The 21,592-nt window shown below is 44.8% G+C and overlaps 1 protein-coding gene across 6 annotated transcripts in view; it reads left to right on the forward strand.

Annotated features, from left to right (window-relative positions):
- EEF2K (eukaryotic elongation factor 2 kinase) overlaps positions 1-17,414 on the forward strand; it is a 68,345-nt gene extending 50,931 nt beyond the window's left edge. For all 6 annotated transcript variants that reach the window (XM_070461015.1, XM_070461011.1, XM_070461017.1 and 3 more), the window contains 5 exons: positions 45-179; positions 290-478; positions 8,066-8,190; positions 12,640-12,818; positions 14,065-17,414. In XM_070461015.1, coding sequence (XP_070317116.1) covers positions 45-179; positions 290-478; positions 8,066-8,190; positions 12,640-12,818; positions 14,065-14,174 — 738 coding nt within the window. In that variant the 3' untranslated portion in view covers positions 14,175-17,414. The remainder of the gene's footprint in view (positions 1-44; positions 180-289; positions 479-8,065; positions 8,191-12,639; positions 12,819-14,064) is intronic.
- Positions 17,415-21,592: the final 4,178 nt, after the last annotated feature.

Genomic DNA, 21,592 nt, shown 5'->3' on the forward strand with positions numbered 1-21,592 from the left:
TAGCCTCTCGCTTCTCTGGCTTGTAAGTACTGGGTCCTCCCCAGGTCTGCGTGGAAAAGTGGAATCTCTTCAACTCCTCCCGCCTCCACCTGCCGAGACCTTCAGCCGTGGCCCTGGAAGTGCAGAGGCTCAACGCTCTGGACCTCGAGAAGAAAATCGGGAAGTCCATTTTGGGGAAGGTATGGTGATGCCCTCTCTGCACCAACCCGGAGCTTCCCCGGCTGATTGGGGGCCCCTGGGCTGTGGCTGCGACCTACAGGCAGCCAGGCCCACCCGCCATCTGCGGCAGGTCCATCTGGCCATGGTGCGCTACCACGAGGCCGGCCGCTTCTGCGAGAAGGACGAGGAGTGGGACCGGGAGTCGGCGGTCTTCCACTTGGAGCACGCGGCCGACCTGGGCGAGCTGGAGGCCATCGTAGGCCTGGGACTCATGTACTCGCAGCTGCCCCACCACATCCTGGCGGATGTCTCTCTGAAGGTGAGTGGGTGGGGGCTCAGTCAACCCATCACCCTTCCTCCTCTGAGTTTGTTTTTTTTTTTTCATTTATTTTTATTAATTGGAGGCTAATTACTTTATAATATTGTAGTGGTTTTTGCCATACATTGACATGAATCAGCCATGGATTTGCATGTGTTCCCCATCCCAATCCCCCCTCCCACCTCCCTCCCCACTTCTCTGGGTTTGTGAGCTTCCCTGGTGGCTTCCCTTGGACTGCAAGGAGATCCAACCAGTCCATCCTGAAGGAAATCAGTCCTGAATATTCATTGGAAGGACTGATGCTAAAGCTGAAATTCCAGTACTTGGGCCACCTGCTGCAAAGAACTGACTCATTGGAAAAGACCCTGATGCTGGGAAAGATTGAAGGTGGGAGGAGAAGGAGATGGCAGAGGATGAGATGGTTGGATGGCATCACCGACTCGATGGACATGAGTTTGAGTAAACTCTGGGAGTTGGTGATGGACAGGGAGGCCTGGCGTGCAGCAGTCCATGGGGCTGCAAAGAGTCAGACATGACTGAGTGAGTGAACTGAATTGAACTGCTGGCTCAGATGGTAAAGAATCTGCCTGCAGTGCAGGAGATCTAGGTTCGATCCCTGGGTCGGGAAGATCCACCGGAGAAGGAAATTGCAACCCACTCCAATATTCTTGCCTGGAGCATCCCATGGACAGTCCACCCATCACCCTTCCCTCCCTGGGTTTATGCCCTGGAAATTTCCTGAGCATCACTTTGGGGCCCGGCTAACTTCCAAGTTAGCTGACTCTGATAGAATTGGTCTCTGGCCTTCGGGACTGAGTTAAGATGACTGTCATGTTCCCAGGCAATTACAACCTGGTGCGATGGGAGAAGCAGATGCTTCCCTCCCAAATGAGGGAAGGGCCTTAGCTGGGGTTTCCTGATTATCATTCCCTAGTGGCTAGAATAGGCCTGGCACAGACTCCATATTCAGCATTCACTTGTGGAATGAATGAAAGACGTGATCCCTAAGGTAGAGCTGAAGACCCAGTGGAGTCAGCCAGGCAAAGGGTGGGAGGAGCACTGTGGGCGGAGGGAACAGCGACAGCCAGGGTGGGGTTTGGAGGACAGGAGGGCATCAGTGTAGCTGGAGCATGGGGAATGAGGAGGAGGTGCAGGAGACGAGGCCAGAGAGGGGGCCCCAGACAGGACGGGTGTGCCAGGAATCCGTGAGGGTGTCTGCTCCCTCTTGGGCCCCCTGCTCTATGGGCACGGTGGACAGGTCCTGACGAGTCCTGGGGAGTGTGATCCCGTACTTAGAGAAGGTGAGAGGCCTTTGGTGTGCGTGTGCCCCCAGCTATCTGTTCCCGTCCCCCCGTCATGTAGGCCAGGCTTGTGGCTGGATGAGGCTGGGCTCGTCATGGGCACAGGGTACCAGGCCTCCTCTGTGGGCCTGGCCATGGCCCAGACAGTCGTGGGTCTCAGACTGGGAGAGGGTGTGGGAAGACCCTTGACAACCCTATGGCTAAAAAGTTTTTTTTTTTTAATATAAAAAGGTTTACAGTGAAAAATCTCCCTCCTACCTTTTCCTCCATCTTCTCATCCTCACATGTAATTCCAAGAGGGTGTTCATTTCCTAGAACTGCCATAAGGGATAACCACCGACTGGGTGGCGTAAAACAACAGAAATTCATTCTCTCACGGTTCTAGATGTCAAAGTCCAAAATCAGGTGTCGACATACCCGTGATTTTCTAGCTTCTGGTGGGTAGAGGCAATCTGGGGTGTTCCTTAGTCTGTGGGCACATCACTTCAGTCTGTTGCCATCTTCACATGGCCTTCCGTCTGTGTCTCTGTGTCTCTTTTCTCATGAAGACAACAGTCCTGTGGAGTTTAGGGCCCACCCTACTCCAGTATGACCTCATCTTAACTAATTAAATCTGTCCATTTGGAAAGACCCTGCATTCTACACTCCAGAGAGTTGCAAAGAGTTGGCTGTGACTAGCAGCTAAGCATGCATGCACAGGGATAACTCAAAGCCTTTTTTAAAGATTTATTTATTTATTTATTTATTTATTTATTTATTAGCTATGGTGGGTCTCCATTGCTGCACGTGGACTTTCTCTACCTGCAGTGAGCCGGGGGCTACTCTTTTTTTTTTTTTTTTTCCATTTATTTTTATTAGTTGGAGGCTAATTACTTTACATCATTACAGTAGTTTTTGTTATACATTGAAATGAATTAGCCATGGATGTTTGTGATGTGCAGGCTTCTCATTGTGGTGGCTTCTCTTGTTGTGGAGCACAGGTTCTAAGGCTTGTGGGCTTCAGTAGTTGCGGGTTGCAGGCTTAGTTTCTCTGTGGCATGTGGAATCTTCCTTGACCAGAGATTGAATGGGTGTCCCTTGCATTGCAAGGCAGATTCTTAACCACTGGATCATCAGGGAAGCCCCTACACCATTTTTATTTCCTGTTTTAGATGGTGAAAGAGCAAGTTTGGTTGGGGAGAGGGGGATTTGACAGGTGGATGAAAATTCCCTCATTTCTCTAGTCTCCATGCTCCCTGAGGGCTGGATTGAATACATCTCATTTAGCCAGTGGTATGCTGGCAAATGCTTAATGACTGGTTCTTGCAGGTGGGGAGGGAATGTTTGTTCATATATGTATGTAGGCTTATTAGACATTTAGTGATGAAAGTGGAAAGTACGGTTTACAAACAATAATAAAAATATTCTGTTGTGAATTCCATAGGGTTAGTTTATCCTTACAGAATTCTTTCACTAACTTTTGTGGCACTCATATCTGTAGCCTCCCTCTGATTGTGGTTGATGAAGAAGGAGTGAAGTTCTGACGTGGATACTGGTTGACACTTTCACTTATTTTAGTGAGTAAAATGGAAGTGAAAAAAGCAAGCTCTTTGTCAGAGTTGGAGCTTCATTTATTTGCTGCTGACATGAGCAAGACTCCTTTGCTGAATCAGATGATAGTTTTAAATACTGAAGAGACTCCAGTTTCTTGCACTCATCACAATGTAATGGCTATAGACACAGCATACTTTGAAATGAATCTGCACTCTTAATATTTTACCATCTCTTGGTGTAAATGCTCCCACTGTGGCCAGTGTCCAGGTACTAACATAACATCACTGAGCACAGAATTGGAGGGAACGTATAGCAGTGCATTGTTATGTAGCATTTCTGCTATGAAGATTCCATAGGCCATTGGCTTTCAATCAGGCATCCTCCTCCTCCACGTGATGCTTAGCAGTGTCAGGAGATACCTTGGTTGTCACAGCTCTGGAAGTACAGCTGGAGTCTAGTGGACAGAGGCCAGGGATGCTGCCAAATATCTACAGCACACAGGCCAGTCCCCACACAACAGAATTATCCCGTCTAAAATGTCATTAGTGCTGAGGTTGAGAAGCCCTGCAATGGATATTAATAACCTCAAGACCATAGATAACACTGAAGCAGAGTAAAATAATTAGGAAGTGATGAGCTTTGGGTGTTTGTTACCTTTCATTTAACTATAAGTTAATATAATTTAATTTTTAATAAAGTCTGTGTTTTATGACTGGTTTGCTGTCACATCATTTTTCATGAGCTTGTTGAGCCAGCTCCAGTATTCCTGCCACATCGGCCTGTTGCCCAGCATCTGGCGCAAAGAGGATACTTAGAAGTGTCTGAGGCTTGAATAAAGGAATGCCGAGGCCCAGAATGAGTGGTGAGGGGCCAGGACTGGGGACCCTTCTCAGTCTGTTTACACCAGTCGCACCTAAGCCCCTTTCTAAAGAGATGTAGAAGCTGTTTCAGTTTTCTCATCTGAAGGTGTCTCAAAGGCCTTTCTCTCTAGGACTGGCTCTGACAGCCAAAAATATAAAACATGGGCAAGTGCCCTGAAAAGCTGCTGGCCCATCTCGCACTTTCCCCATGGCCCCCATTGTTTGGACCTTTTCGTATTATCTTGCTAAGACATTCACTCAAAAAAAAAGACATTCACTCATCTGTGCTAAGTGCGTGTTGAGTTGCTTCAGTCATGTTCCACTCTTTGCAACCCCATGGACTGTAGCCTGCCAGGCTTCTCTGTCCACGGAGATTCTCCAGGCAAGAATACTGGAGTGGGTTGCCATTCCCTCCTCCAGGGAACCTTTCCAACCCAGGGATCAAACCCATGACTCTTACGTCTACCAGTGGTGGCGGGAGGGTTCTTTACCCCTAGCACCACCTGGAAAGCTCACTAATCCAGCACATATTTTTGAGTGCTCCTACACTCTGAGCAGTGTCCTAGGTTATTATTGACAACAGCAAACCTTTCAGATGGAAAAGAATGTAAATACAGGTAATAATTAGCAAATGAAAATATTTCCAACAGAAGTAAAAATAACGGACTTTTATTGAGCACTTCCTGTGCCAAGCATTGTTCTTAAGTGCGAGATAGGATAATTGTGACAGGGAATGAATGACTGGATAGGCCTCCTTTCTTGGATGTTAGTTCCCTGACTGGACATCCTGGCATCACTGACTGTATGGACATGAGTTTGAGCAAGCTCTGGGAGTTGGTGATGGACAGGAAAGCCTGGTGTGCTGCAGTCCATGGGGACACGACTGGGTGACTGAACTGGCAGACCCCCTGGCTGAACCTGTGCCCCCTACAGTGAAAGCACAGAGTCTTAACCACCAGACTGCCAGGGAAGACCCTATGGATAGGCCTCTTGTTATTAAGAGACTGATTCCAGGTGCAAGGGAGGCTGGGAAATGTAGTTTTTAGCGGGTCAGCCATGTGCCAGCAAAAAATATGGCAGGGATATGGGGGACAACTGGTAGTCCCTGCCACACTTCTTGAAGCCTGAAGGTTGAGAAGGGCCTCATAGACTGATATGAGAGCTTTATATTTGTCTCCAAGCGAGATAAGAAGTCCTAGAGCAGCTTTGATAGAGTAATATGACATGACTTGGGCTTAAAATCTCTCTCTGGATAGATCTTGGAGAAGCAGAATAAAAGCAGATGGGAAAATGCACTGGTATAGCCACTGTGGGAAACAGTCAGCTCCTCAAAAGGCTAAACATAGAGTTATATGTGACCCAGAAGTTCTACTCCTAGGTTTGTGTATGCATGCTCACTTGCTCAGTTGTGTCCAACCCTTTGCAACCCCCTGGTCTGTAGTCTGCCAGGCTTCTCTGTTCATGGAATTTTCTAGGCAAGACTACTGGAGTCAGATGCCATTTCCTACTCTGGGGGATCTTCCTGATCTAGGAATCAAACCTGCATCTCTTGTGCCTCCTACATTGGCAGGCAGATTCTTTACTTCTGTGCCACCTGGGCTTCCCCACTCCTTGGTATATGTGCTCAGTCATATTCCACTCTTTGTGACTGACCCCGTGGACTGTAGCCCTGCCAGGCTCCTCTGTCCATGGGGATTCTCCAGGCAAGAACTCTGGAGTGGGTTGCCATACCCTCCTCCAAGGGATCTTCCCAACCCAGGGATTGAACCCAGGTCTCCCGCATTGCAGGCAGATTCTTTTCCAACTGAGCCACCAGGAAGCCGCCTCCTGGGTATATAACCTTCCCCAAATAGATACATACATCCACACAAAAGTTTGTACACAGGTGTTCACAGAGAACAGCTATAAAATGAAAACAACGCAAATGTCCATCACCTGATGACTTATGAACAGATAAACAAATTGTGATATATTCATACAATGGAATGGTTTTTGGCCATAAGTGATAATGAAACACAGATAGAAGCTGCATGAAATGAACTTTGAAAACCTTATGCCAAGTGGAAAAAGCCAGACACAAAAGACCACTTGTTATATGATTGCATTTATATAAAATACCCAGAATAGGGGAATCTCTAGAAACAGAATGTGGTTTAGTGGTTGTCCAAGGCTGGGTGGGATGGGGAGCAATTGGGAGGTAATAGTTAAAGGGTATGTGTCGGGAGCCAAGAAGAGGACAAGCGAACGCCCCGCCCATGACAAGGCTCTGGGTAAAGGTCATGGACCCAAGGAGGCCATGAACCCAGGGGAATCCGAGTCCAGTAGGCTCCGGGACACTCCCTATTCTTGCTATATGTGTCTTGTTTGTGCTAATACTCTTTCTTGGAATTCTTGGTGGTTTTTCGCTGTTCCTGGTAGACCTCGGGGAAGGTCCCAGGGACATCTCTAGGGTGTAAACGTCTGGGGGCTTCCCAGAAGAGTTAGGCTTACTCTGCCCCCAGGGAGATGGGAACCATATGAATAACCTGGTATGCGGGAGGTATTTAGATTTAGGCCATTTATAGATATGTGGGATTTTATATATAGGAGGTATATTAGGGAATATGGAAATAGATTAGAAGTTAAAACTGCTTATAAATGTGATTATGAATCCCATCCCTGGACACGCAAACACTATTAGATTTAGCTGTAAGTTCAACAATCACATAGTGCCAAAGGAAACTTTATAAGTTCTCATAATGTGGAGTAAGGGTTAAGGCAGCTGCGACGCTGCTGCTACTCCATTTCCCCTGCCCATGGTGTGCCTGGGAGTACACTAGGAAGTAGTGTTAGTGCTATAGGTATCATAGACGGCTGTGTGAAAATAGAATGAATTATGGCTTGTAGATGAAATAGTAAGCAAGATATTGTAGTATGTGTATAATATAAAAGTTAAGTTTTTATAGTAGGTAAACTTATAATAGAAGCTATAGTGGTTAAGTGATTGATTATACTGTAAAACTGTTAAAATATTTTTTGCCTGTAGCTATGTGTTTCTTTGTAGCTAACGTTTGTCTATTCAAGTGAAGCAGTGAAGCAAGAAGAACGTTTAAACCTGAAAACAGAGTGGGCTAAGAGGTCCAAAACAATCCTTGTCACGCGCCACTAGGGACGGAAGATTTTGTACCCTGGGAAATTATGTCTTGGAAAATATCCCCTGACTTGTTTTGCTGATCTAAGGGGGACGTCATCTGGAAAGATCTGAAAACAATAATTCGTACCTTGGCCCCAGTAGAAAAAAAGATATATAAGGTGTTAGAGAAAAAATAAAGAGAAGAAGTTTTTCCACTGCAAGTGTGTGTGTGTGTGTGTGTGTGTGTGTGTGTGTGCATTCGCCGACGCCGCTCATCCCAAGGGTTCCCTGGACCAGCGGAGGCTGGACCCCCGCAGGTATGGTGTTGTGATTTCTCTTTGGCTTAATGAAAATATTCTAAAATTGATTATGGTGATGGTTGCACAGTCTGTAACTATACTAAAAACTGCTGAGTTGTACACTTTAAATGAATGAGTTATATGAATTATATCTTGATAAAGTTGCTAAAAAATTTAAAAGAATTGGAAGCTGGGAGCCCCTGTTGGAGGTAGGTAGATGATGTGGTCTCTGGCAGAATCACATCAGATAGAGGTGGGAGTGGACTAAGCTTCCATTTCTCCCTGCCTGATGGGAACCCCAGGGAGCTCTTTGCAGCAGGGTAAAGCCCTGTTCTCTTTTTCACAATGTGCAGTTCTATAGCAGCCCCAACCTGAAGCTCTCAATTCAAGAAACAGGGAAAAGACTGATGTATGAGATTCTGGCAGCCCCTCACATATAATGCTCATTTTTTTCTCTCCCCCTCTTTGGTTTGTATGAACAGGAGACAGAAGAGAACAAAACCAAAGGATTTGATTACTTACTGAAGGCAGCTGAAGCTGGTGACAGACAGTGCATGATTCTGGTGGCACGAGCCTTTGACACCGGCCAGAACCTCAGCCCTGACAGGTACTGTGGCCGTGGCTCAGGTGGAGCTGGTGGGAACCTGGGATGCAGGTGGGAGCCTCCGCTCTGGAATCAGAACAGACCTGGGTTCCAGGTGTGCCTCCCCCGAGTACCAGCCCCGTGGCCGTGGGCGAGTAGATTTACCTCCCTGGCCTCAGTTTCTTCATCGTGGAAAATCAGAATACTGATAGAACCTGCACCCTAGGGCGGTTGTGTGTGGTTGTGTGAGGGTTAAATGAGATGATGCCTGTAATTTCACTGGCACATAAAGTGAGAGAGAAATGGCATCTTAGCCCTTTTATGTAAAGATTTGTCTGGGAAAGAGTCTGAAGGGATATGAAGCATCAGGTCTAAAGCCAGTTGTTGCCAGATGATAGGATTAGGGGTGATTTTAATGGACTCTTCCTATTTTTGTTCTTACTGTTTCCACTTCTAAGAGGGAGTGGAGGAAAGGAAATGAGCTCCAGGGGAGTTCAGTCCTGGTGTGAGTTTTCCAGAGTGATTTGGGCTTCCCTGGTTGGTCAGATGGTAAAGAATCTGCCTGCAATGCAGGAGACCCAGGTTTGATCCCTGGGTCAGGAAAATCCCCTGGAGAAGGGAATGGCTACCCACTCCAGTATCCTTGCCTGGAGAAATCCAATGACAGAGAAGCCTGGCAGATTGCAGTCCATGGGGTTGCAGAGAGTCAGACAAGACTGAGCAACTAACACTTTCACTTTTTTTTTTTTTTTTCCCACTTTTTTGAAACCCTTGACAGTTACAACCCTACAGGTATTAACAGCTTTTCCCTTATGCCTCTGGCAGAGATACCAGGACTGGATTCTCTGGTGGTGGCAAGAGAGGAGAATGGCAGCTTCATCTTGGGTCTTTGGCTTGGCTGGTGGGAGGTTCCAGAAGTCCAGGAGCAGAGGACAGCTGAGGGAATTCAACTCTCAGTGGGACCCACTTCTCACTGGCTACCAGTGGATCTCAGCTTCCCCCTTTGTTCTCAGACGCCTGTGACTTTCTGGAAGGGACAGTGTCCAGACCTCCAGGATTGGGGCAGCTTGGCACTTCCCTCCTATGGGGGTCATGTTCTCACCTCCCTCTCACTGAGTTTAGAAGCAAAGTCAGGACCCTGGCTCTGTCATGTCAAGCTCTCAGGGTCTGAAATGTCTGAATTACATATCATGCAAACGTTTGTCAGCTACCTGCTATGTAACAGTCATACTCCCTTATATTTGGGTGCGCCTTCATATCTGTGATTTTATTTCACTGAGAACTAGAATTGGGTTTCCTGCATCTCTTCAGTGCCAGTGATTAGCACAGGGCCTGGTTCAGTGGTTGTTAGAATGAAAGAATCAACACATCTCTTTGACACAGACCAGGCAGCATTTAGAGGCTTATTTTATGGATGTGTGGTTCTAAGAAGTGAAGGGGCTTGTCCGCAGTTAAGTAGTCAGTAAGTAGCAGGGCCAAAACTTAGGTCTTCTCATCTCTTCTCCAGTGGACTGTACATCAGCCTGCTTCTTGGGGGGCTCAGAATCACTGACGTGGAGGGGAGGTAAACAAAACAAACATGACATGATTTTGTCCAAAATCAAATGCCAACATCTGTGATGCCCATTGAGACTTCCCTGTAGCTCAAATGGTAAGGAATCTGCCTGCAATGCAAAAGACCAGGGTTCGATCCCTGGGTCTGGAATATCCTCTGGAGAAGGGAAGGGCAACACATTCCAGTAATCTTGCCTGGAGAATCCCATGGACAGAGAAGCCTGGCAGGCTATAGTCCTTGGGGTCACAAAGAGTCAGACACGACTGAGCGACTTATACACACACATGATGCCCATTGAGTGCAGTGGGGAACAACCATGTGGGTGTGGGGAACTGGTACTAGGCATTGAATATATGTATCTGAGGCCCTTAAAAAATCTTTACTATATGTGTTTTCTCTATATGTCCTCTGTCTACTTTCTCTTTTTATTTGAGATGATAGGTTTTTTGTTGTTGATTTGTTAATAATTTTATATATATATATGGGCTTCCCTTGTAGCTTAGCTGATAAAGAATCTGCCTGCAATGCAGGAGACCCCGGTTCAATTCCTGGGTTGGGATGGTCCCCTGGAGAAGGGATAGACTACCCACTCCCAGTATTAATGGGCTTCCCTGGTGGCTCAGATGTTAAAGAGTCTGCCTGGCAGTGCAGGAGATGTAGGTTTGATCCCTGGGTTGGGAAGATCCCCTGGAGGAGGGCATGGCAATCCACTCCAGTATTCTTGCCTGGAGAATCCCCATGGACAGAGGAGCTGGGGGGCTACAGTCCTTGGGGTCAGAAAGAGTCAGACACAATGGAGGACTAAGCACAGCACACATAAATATTTTGGCCATGTGGAATGTGGGATCTTAGTTCCCCAGTCAGGGATCAAACCCATGCCCTTTGCAGTGGAAGCATGGAGTCCTACCCATCAAACCATCAGTGAATTCCCTGTAAAAATTTTTATTTTTTTAAGGCTATTAGCTCATTGGTATATGAGTTGACTTAAAACCTTTTTTCAGAGATGGCTACCATAGATTTAGGGCAGCAGGGAGACCATTTGCCACACAGTGCCCATTGTCTATTGGGTCTGGGGACATGCTGGTTTTTAATATTTGTGCAGTTAAATCTATCAAGATTTTCTTCCATAGCATCTTCCAAAGTCTTTCTCTTACTCTTCTTCCTCGTTCCAAGCAGCCCCAGCCTCTTCCATTCAGGGAGCATTAATGAGAGTCGGCTATTTGCAGTTAAGGGGGTTTGACCTCCTCAGAAGTTACCATCTCATAGGAGAAGGAAAAGTCATTGGAAATTTCAAGGCATGGTGGACACGCTAACCAGTGGATGTGGAGTTGGGTGTGGTGGGTGGGAAGAGAGTGGGCCCTTTTCCCTTCTTTTATATTTAATGTGTTGGGAGCAGTTCTGCCTTGCCTTTCAAGACCAAAGAGGGTCAAAGCTGAAAGAATTGAGATCATCTAGTTTAGTGGTTTCCAATCCACTGTTCAAACCCCAGTCTTCTGGACGTGCCACAAATAATTTTCAAATAACGTCCTTTCTTTATAAAATAAAATGGAGTCAAGATTATCTCCTGACACCATCCCAGCCAGCTGCTTCAGCAGACATTTATAGAGGCTGTACTGCTTGCCAGGCCCTGGGAATGTAGCTGTGAATAAAACAGACACGGTCCCTGCCTTCCTAGAGCTTCCATTCTAGCCAGGGCAACCATAATAAACAAGTGAATAAGTAAACAGGAGAATTACAGTTGGAGGTAATGGTAAGAAATAGAGTATTTGGGGCCAGCGTCCCTGAAGCTGAGCTGAGGTTGAAGAGATGAGGAGCCAGGTGTGGGAAGAGTTAAAGGAAGGATGTTCTAAGAAAAGGGAGCAGCAGGTGCAGAAGCCAAAGGGCAGACAGGAGCTGGCACGTCCGGGGAAGAGAAAGTGACCCAGCGAGTCTGGCACGGCTGACAGGAGCTAGGACGGAAGGGTGAAGCCGGGTCCATATATATGTGTTTATATATACAGCTGTAGCTCCAGGGACATTTCGTGAGGCACACAGACCTTCTTATCTGTGTCTCTCTTTGCTCTTTCCTGAGGTACTATAGTTACTCACGTGTTTGGTAATATGCATTAGCACACCCCAAGGAAAAGAGCCCACTGCCCTATTTAGTCTTTATTTTGTTTTGCTCAGATTTGGTTGGAACTTGTGTCTGCCTTTGGGGGTTGGCCATTGTGCAGCCGTAGAAGAAAGAACTGAGGGTGAAGGGCAGAGTCCGAAGGGGGAAGTCAGCTATTCTGGGGTAAGCCCTCCGTTTTCTGGAGGAGAGCCAGAGCTGGTCAGCAGAGGCAGAGAAGGAAAGGGCTGGATGACCGCTTTCAGAGGTTCTGGGGGCCTTGGTGAAGGGTACCCCAACCACCTCCTCTCCTGCACGAGTTTAGGGCAAACTGGTTGGGATACCACCCACTGCTAATGCAAACTCATAGGGTAGTTGTTTTGTTTTTTATGGTTTTCTTTTTGTTTTTGTTTTTGGCCACCTCATGCAGCTTGTGGGATCTTAGTTCCCCAACCAGGGATTGAACCCAGGCCCTGGCAGTAAAAGCCCCAGGTCCTAACTGGGACTGCCAGGGAATTCCTGTAGGGTGATTTTATGTAGACTAGAAAAATGTTCCCCTTCCTCAAGATGCTCGACTTCCATCTGTTGGAAAATTATTGTACTATACCAGTTTTGTTAGGGAAAACTACTTGACCGCTATTGTAATAAATATATAGATCTACAGTGTGAACGACAGCCCTTAGATGTGGTGGCATTGGATACTATGGGTTCTGAAGCATAGATAGTGGTCCCACTGGGATCCCTGACTTGTCCCTCCTGCTGATGGGCCTCCTCCTTCCTGCCCTGTTGCCATGGTAACTTCCTCTTTTCCTCTGTATCTCCTGACAAGGTCCCAGAGCTGGCCAAAGGCTCTCCACTGGTATAATACTGCCCTGGAGACAACTGACTGTGATGAGGGTGGGGAGTATGATGGGATGCAAGACGAACCCCGGTACATGCTGCTGGCCAGGGAGGCGGAGATGCTGTTCACAGGCGGCTGCGGGCTGGAGAAGGACCCACAGAGATCAGGTAGGGCCTGGCAGACCTGCCACTGGGGTGGGACAGGGCTGGATAGTGAGAGACATAATTCCTGTCTCACTGGGAATCACAACAAGATGCAAGACTGAGTTTCTTCTTTCCATTCTGGTGGGAGAAAGATTCATACTGTGCCTGTATTTTGCCAGGCTGGATACCCATGTGATGCTTAGAAAGGGGCTTTATTAAGTTGGTAAGCAGATGAACATTTTTAATAGTCACATGTTAGAAATTTGGGCAGTTTGTTTGCAATTCAAAAATTGAGCTGACATTTTCATAAGATTCACCATTTTAAAGTGTATAGTTCTGAGGTTTTAGTATGTTCACAGAGTTATGCCATCATCACCACTACCTAATTCCAGAACATTTCCATCATGCCAGAAAGAAACCTGGTACCTATTAGCAGTGACTCCCTATTTCCCCTTCCTGCCGTCCCTGGCTACCACTAACCTACTTTCCGTCTTTATAGATTTACCTGTTCTGGTCATTTCATACAAATGGGATAACAGTATGTGACCTTTTGTGCCTTCCTGCTTTCAAGGATCATTCATGTTGCAGCCTATGTCAGTACTTCACTCCTCATTATTGCTGAATAATATTCCATTTTATAGATACTACATTTTGTTTATTCATTCATCAGTTGATGCATATTATATATATTAAATAACACGACAGACATACTGAACTCCTGGTTTTGCAGGTATAGGATGAGGCTAAGTTTAAAAGGTTTTTTTTAAAGTAGTATAACAAAATCAAGCAACTAATATTGTAATCCTGTAATCTTTTATTTTAAACTTCTAAATCCAAAAGCACTGAAAACCAAGTGTTTTTGTATGTTCTCCACAAATTCATTTGGTGGCCAAACCCATCTAGATACTTTATCCCTTCCACTTTCATATAGCCCCAATTTGTCCAATAGATGTCCTCAGCCTGATTCTCAATGACTCAGTTGGAATCACCCACGAGCCCTATACCAGTCACTGTGCTTCCTGGGATGGCTTACTCTGGGTGGCTGTGCCTAAGTCCCGACCAATGCCTGTGGCCTGGTGAAGAACAGGGAAGGTGCTTTGATTGACGCGGCTTGGATCACGTGCACGCTCAGAGCCCCACCCAGGTTATGTTCAGGGACAGGCCAGAAGGAGTAACCTCGGGGTGATCTTCCTGGAGAGGGATCAGGGATACCCCGCAGCAAAAACAACAGGCTCTTCACCTCTTTGTGCCCTACTTTGCTTTCTTTCAGGCGACTTATATACCCAGGCAGCCGAGGCAGCGATGGAAGCCATGAAAGGCCGGCTGGCCAACCAGTACTACGAGAAAGCGGAGGAGGCCTGGGCCCAGATGGAGGAATAACTTGCTGGAAAAAACCACTGCCAGCCAGCCCCAAGTTACAGGGCTAGGAGAGGGGGGAAGAAAAAGACTTCTTATTTAGGGTTGTTTGGGGGCTGGAGCGGGCAGATGTTTTTAGTAAATCAACTTTTGTATGTTCTTTTTTAACTCTTGAAAATGTCTTTGCTACCAGTGGAGACACTGCAGCTGTCCCCTAGGGCACTGGGGACTGAAAAAGCAGCCTAATGAACCAACATATCTTTCTGAGGTTCTTTTTCTATGTTTTATTGTTGTTGTTGTTTGTCATGAGATGAAAGAAAATGTATCTTTTCTGCCCTGGAGGGAAAATATTAAGGCTTTGCTCGTCAGCCTTTTCAGGCTGGGCTGAAATCTCAGGCCCACAGAGTCTGTGTTTCCTGAGTCAGGATCAGGTGGGAAAGAGCAGAGCTGCATGTTAGCTTTCCATGAGGTGTGTATTGTCATGTCTGTCTTAGAGCAAAACCATCTTTCTCAGAGCATTTGGAAGAATGTGTGTGGCGTTTTTTGGTGTGTGTGAGATTGTACATCTCCCAGGCCCTCTTCTGCCCTGGGGGAGGACCCACACACTGTTTTCTTATCTTTTAATTTCCTTCCTAAAATGCAACTGATTTTGTGGAATGCAGCCAAATTACATTCTGAGGCATGTTTTCCACAGTGGGCTTTACAAAACAGGTTTGATTTCTATATGCACACTTTTACTACCTCTAATTCCTGCCTCAGCTTGTGTGGAAGTGGGGGCACCTCAAAGCTTTTACGTGTAAGGGCTGTGGCTTGGAAGGCTGAAGACTTTCCTCCAAGCAGACATGAACTTTGCATCTCAGTGGCAGCATCCACAATATGACTGAAGTACCCCTTGTACAGTATTCCTCTGTATCTTCTTAGCATCTGATGTTCTTACGAAGAATCTGCTCCCAACCCCCATCCTCGGCATTTTCTGCTTGAAGCTTGGCTGATTTTCTTGTCATTTGTAGTAGGATGCTTTCAGCAGCAGTCCCTTGAGATTTGTTTAAGCTGTTGGAGAATGAGAGGGCAAGAACTATAAACACTCATTAATTCCAGTGGTTTCCCCAGGGCCAGGTTATGGCTATCTGTATTTAATAAGTGTTCTCTTTAGAAGGATTTAAAAAAAAAAAAAAAAGAAGGATTTCAGATTTAACATCAGTGTGATTTCAACTGATGTTTCAAATAGCAAAGAAAACAGACTGCTTTGATCAACCCCAAGTGCTAAAGCAACATCTCTTTGTTTAAAAATCAAAACATAAAAAAAACCAGCGTAACATACAAACCAGTTCATTAAGACAGGTCCTTCAGCATGTTAGTATTAAGTACTGTGGAGTCATGACCCTCTGCATGGATTCGGTTCCAAAGTTAAGAGTGTGCCCTAAAGGAAAAATCAAGCAGAGTCAAAATTACCCTTGAAAAATCCTTTGGATCACCTATAAATCACGGGTACCCCTGTTTCTGTGTTTGGACTCACCATAACCAGTTTCCTCCAAAGGCTGGAACTAATTACCCTTTTGCTGTTTGCACAGATCAAGCAGTTGGCTTGCCTTAAAGTCGTTTGTGTGTTTTAAACCACTGCATATAGTTAATTTGCATTTGTTAAATGTAAACTAGAAGCAACTGACTTTTCAAAGTTCTCAAGCCTCATTAACTGATGCTTTTGTTGTTGCTGTTGTTAGTTCAACCAATCTCCTCACTCTCTGAGATTTTATTATGCAAATCATTTATGTTCCCTGGCCACCGGTCTCATTTCTTAGTTGCCTGTCAGTGCTTTTCTGTAACACAGGGATCGGCAACTTTTTTCTAAAGGGCCAGATAGTAAATATTTTAGGCTTTGGGGGCCTTATGGTCTCTGTTGCAACTACTCAGCCTTGCCGTTGTAGTGCAGGAACATCAGTGAATGACACCTAAATGAATGAGTGCAGCTGGTGTTCCAATAAAACTTTATTGACAAAAAAAAAAAACTTTATTAGACAAAAACAGCCTGCCTGGGCTATAGTTTGCCAGCCTCTGCTCTAATCCTGACTAAGAGTTAGTATATTAAGCTCTGAAGCTGAGCATTACCTCAATTTTTCTTCAATCTCTAGTGCTTAAAAACACAGTGCCTTGGCACCGAGTAAGCACTCAGTAAATTCATAAAAAATGGAGTGTTTGTGGCTCTGGTTGCTCCAGCCTGTCTGGAATGGCTTGGTCACCTGTGCAATTCCACCCATCCATATGGCTTTAATGTCAGCAGCTGGTCCCTTTTTCCTCTAGGAGACTGGAATGGCCTGGATATACTACAGCCAATCAAATGCTTCTTTAAGGACAAGTGAGAGCAAAGTGATCTGCAAGACACAAATCCTTCTGAGCCAACAGAACTTACTCCACCTTCAAAAGATAGTTCTGTGCCTTCTAAAATTGGTTAGGGCATCTTCTTTTTCCACAAATGCTGGGCATCCAAAAAGTAAAAAAATCTCAGGACATTCCAGCCCAACTGGGAAGACATCAGAGACTATCTTCAAGTACAAGAAGCAGGTGAAGGTCCAGGAGATTAGCAGAGTCAAGGATATAATCAGTATCTTCAATCAATATCTTCACAGATGGAAAATCCAAGGCTCTGAAAGGTAGACTCTTTCCAAATATCCTGCTGGTGAGAGGCTAAGCTGAAGCCAGGATCTGAGAGCTACTCTTAGAGGATCCTGAGAATAAAATTTTGGAGTGAACTGGAGTATAATGTCTCTCAGTTTGGGTATAGGTTTAAAAAGAAAAAAAAGCAGGCTTTATGGGTGTAAGTAGGAAAAAAAAAAACCCTAACCCCCAGTGCAGCTGGATGTCCTTATTCCCTCCTCACCTGAGGCCCTGTGGGAATTTATCATCAAATGCAACCTTGATGAATCAAGCCAGGTAACTTACTGTTGTTGCTATTTTAATGACTTCCTTTCCTTTCATCCCAGCACATTTGTCTGCAGTACTAGACATGTTTTACAAATCAACAAAATGTTTACACAAGTATGTGCAGCTTGTGGGGGGGCAGGGGGAAGGAGACAAAATATGCATATTCTCTGCAATTGTGCCTGTTACTCATTTTTTCTAATCTCTGAGGTAACCATTTAACCTAGACAAGGTGGACACTGGGTGGGACCCAGAGAAGTGGCTTGTATTATAGATTTATTTTTGCATATGTATTAAGTTCAATTTTGCCTTTCCAAATAAAGTGATTTCTTTCTTTCTGGTCTCAAATTCAAGTGTCTTCTGGTAACAGATAAGTGAAGGAGCTGAGTGGAGACAGAGTGGATTGGAGGCCTTAGTCCCACCTGAAAGAAGCAGCTCAGATCCAGCTCCAGATGGTTGTCCCCATGGGGAGTGTGGGCTCAATGTTGCCCCGTTTTCCAGTTTTTCAAGTTGCTGAAAATTGGATTTTTTTAATGCAAGTTTTCTCAATTTTTAATATTTCTAATAAATTCTTAACAAAAACCTTCCAGATTTGCCACATATGTTTTGCATTTGCTTTATATAAAGGATGTACCCCTCTCTCTTTTTTTGGTTGTTTTTCTGACCTAGAAAACAAAGAATAATTTTTACCAATAGAGTTGTCATCAGTTTCAAAGAAAATACATGTAGAAGATGTTTTGTGATCTAAAACTTGAAAAAATGTTGCTTATTTGCATGATCATTTGGTTTCAAGCTAACTGCTTCTTAAGAAACTCAATGAGAATTTCTTTAAAAATTTTAAGAATATTAAGAAATTTGAACATTAGCGTAACTCTACATGGTATATTGAGCACACATTTTTTAGGCCATTTGCTCATAAGTCCCAACTAAAATGACAGGAAAGAAATTTTCCTAATGGTGTAAGCCTATGAGGATGAAAAGGAGGAGACATCAACAACAACAAAATACTGGATGCTGGAAAGGAGATATACTGTGAATTAGCAGACCCAAGAAAGCTGGATCCTAGGTCAGCTGTAGAGAAATCTGAGAACCAAGTTTTCTTCAATGAAGACACCCCCCAAACGATAAGCAATAGGCACCAGGAGCCTCTGGAAGGTGGGAGTGAGATGGTGCTAAAAATGTAGGTTCAGTTGAAAGACTTAAAAGCATCAGACCTCCAGACCCACTCATCTCCCCTGTGTAGCCAGCCAGCTGCTCCTTCATCACCCTGCAGAAGCTTAGGATACCAGGCACAGCAGAGAGCGAGGCTTTGGGGGGGGCTCCAAGGAGCTCCAGTCCTTTGTGTCTCAGCACAGAGAGAATTCAGTGAGAGGCAAAGTGATAGATAGAAAGTGACATTAAAATAGGATGCCTGCGAGGCTGATAAGCAGGCAGGCAAGAGAATGCCACTCTGAGAACTTAGTGGGCTACAGTTTTATAATCAAAGGAAAAAGCGGGAAGGGGGAAAAGACCACCTTCTTCCTCATTCTTCCATCATCAGCCCCTCCTCCAGGTTGGGCAGAGGAGTTTTCTTATCCCTTCGTGGTCAAGCTGGGACTATCATGGAATTATGGAAAAATTATTTCAGGTCTCAGCACAGTGAGGGTCTTTACTTTGAAATGTCACCTTAATGTAAGTTACTGGCATTTTTTTTTTTAAGATTTATTTATTTTTAACTCTGCTGGGTTTTTGTTGCTGCACGCAGGCTTTCTCTAGCTGTGATGAGCAGGGGCTACTCTTCTTCCTGGTACACTGGCTTCTCATTGTCCTGACTTCTTTTGTGGAGCATAGGTACATAGGCTTCAGTAGTTGGGGCATATGGGCTCAGTGGTTGTGGCTCATGGGCTCTAGACTGTTGGCTCAGTAGTTGGAGTGTTTGGGCCTAGTTGCTCCATGGCATGTGGGATCTTCCCCGACCAGGGATCAAACCTGTGTCCCCTGCATTGGCAGGCACTCTCAACCACTAGACCACCAGGGAAGCCCCAAACGTTTTTTATGTGTGTAGAGAGCATGTCCTAGGGTTCATTAACTTACTGAGCTCCAGTGGGCAGGATGTTGGTCTCATGCACCTGTTGTTTCATTGTTTTGGGGCATGTCTCATACTTCTCCTGCATGGTTTTGTTGCTAAGCAAGCTTGCTTGGTTTTGTGGTTAAGCACACCTACTTTCTTAAGTAATCATTAACTTACAGGGGTCTCCCCATACTTTTTCTTTACTTACAATTCTCTAGTGGGATTAAATGTTTAATTACCTACTTTGTCCACTTACTCTGGCCCTATCAAGGCTCCTCTACTGAAAGGAGGGTTGTGCAAGTTTCTATATTTTGTAGGGTGTCCACCAGCCTTCTTTGCCCCTGTGCTCCCAGGCACACTGGCAGCTGACTTTGTCCTTCCTAGTGGAGGGCAGACAACTGGAAAAAGTTCTTGTAAGTCTTAGCAGCCTAAGATAAAAGACTTAAACTACTTCCCCCTAACAAAACAGGCTGGCCAGAGCACCTCACCAAAAAAGTCTCATCCATCAAGTCCCACCCACAACCACACAGACAGAAATTCCCAGACAACATGTTAGAGCCCCATTCTTAAACTTGAACAGCCAACCCAAAGATCCGTATATAAGGAAGGTATTTCATACAACAAACAGAACCAACAGAAAACAGCATCTTTGAGGAAACAATATGCCTAGAGAAGAAAACTTTAATAAAAAACTGTCAATATCCTTTGATAAAATATTGCATCCATGCAACAAGAACAAGATGCAATTCTAAGAATTCACACAGTAAAGAGCTCTTGTAAACTGAATACACTTACAGCAATGAGTAACTTAATAGAAGATCTAGAAAATGCAGTAGAGGATACTTCCCAGGAAGTGAAACAAAGGAACAAAGAGGCTGAAGAATAGGAGAGAAGATTCTAGAAGCCAGAGGAATAGGTATTTTGGGCTGCACAATTATTCCTTAGTAAAACAGTTATAACGACCATTTTTGCTTTGTGGATAAGTCAGCTAAGAACAGCCTGAGATTATTTATGTGTAATCTTTACAGGATCTTTCCTTGGCCTTTTAAAATCTGGGGACAGGATTCTAGGATCCTAGTTTCAGGATTCTAGGATCCTAGTTTCATAGCTAAAAATTTCATATAGGCTTTTAGGAGAAATGAAGCATATGTGTAGATATAGATATCATTTTTACTGCATTATGTTCAGCATGTAGATTAAAATGTAAAGAAGTTTAACTCAGTCCTACCAATATGCAAATCACTTAAAAGTGAGAAATTGCTTTCACTGTAATACAGTGAAGTTTCCAAAAAGATTTGGTTTCTCTTCTATCTTGACATGTTACTGGAAAGAACTGACTCCATCCACATTGGATCTGTTTCTTTGACTTTAACCTTTGCTCCCCATTGCTTTTGTTCACTAAAAGGACACTGTTTATATGAAATGGCCTGCCTCTGGGACCCCTGCCCCTCGGCTGGAATAGTGAACCAAAGTGCCTCTGAAGAGAGGATCCCATCTGTGGATCACGACAGGAAGGAAAAAATTAACACATTCTCTGCCCAAGGCTAGCCATTCCAGGAGATATTTGCAAGATTAATGGTCTTTTACTTTTCTTCCTCACCTCCCTCCATCTCTGTTCTATAAAATAACCTGGCATTCAGACCCCAACAAGATGGTTATTTTGAGACATTAGTTTGCCATCTTCTCAGTTGGCTGACTTCCCGAATAAAGTTGTGTTCCTTGCCTCAATACCTCATCTCCAACTCACTGGCAAGCTTGGACTCAGTAACAGACATGCTTATCAGTATTTAAGATCACCAAAAAAAGAAAATATCACACTGAAAGGAACTCGTAAGTCTGGTTATGACTGGGTGTGGGGTTTTTTTTCCCTTTTATGAGTCATCTGAGGAATCCATTTGTTTTTCTCCATACACACTTATCTTTCTTTCTGACTTCATGTGCAATTTTAGTTTTCTCAATTATAAATAAAATTAATTCCAGAGAATAATACTAGTAGTATATATTGGAAAAAATAGATGTAGTCTTAATTAAAATAAAACAAAATATAGGATTTCCCTGGCAATCCAATGGTTAAGACTCTGAGCTTCCAATGCCGGGGACAGAGGTTTGATCCCTGATCAGGGAATTAAGCTCCCATGTGGCCTGGCTTAAAAGAAAAAAAAGAAGATACTTTAGGAGCCCAAGTTAGAACAGAGACAATAGAGAGGAGAGAATCCTTTGGGCTACACCAAGCAGCATCAGTTCAGTTCAGTTCAGTGGCTTAGTCATGTCCGACCTCTGTACTGCAGCATGCCAGGCTACAGGGCACCAACTCCTGGAGCTTGCTCAAACTCAGGTCCATTGAGTTGGTGATGCCACCCAACCATCTCGTCCTCTGTCATCCCCTTCTCCTCCTGCCTTCAATCTTTCCCAGCATCCAGGTCTTTTCTAATGAGTCAGCTCTTTACATCAGGTGGCCAAAGTACTGGAGCTTCAG

Source organism: Odocoileus virginianus, chromosome 33 (assembly GCF_023699985.2).
Source record: "Odocoileus virginianus isolate 20LAN1187 ecotype Illinois chromosome 33, Ovbor_1.2, whole genome shotgun sequence".
Taxonomy (NCBI): domain Eukaryota; kingdom Metazoa; phylum Chordata; class Mammalia; order Artiodactyla; family Cervidae; genus Odocoileus; species Odocoileus virginianus.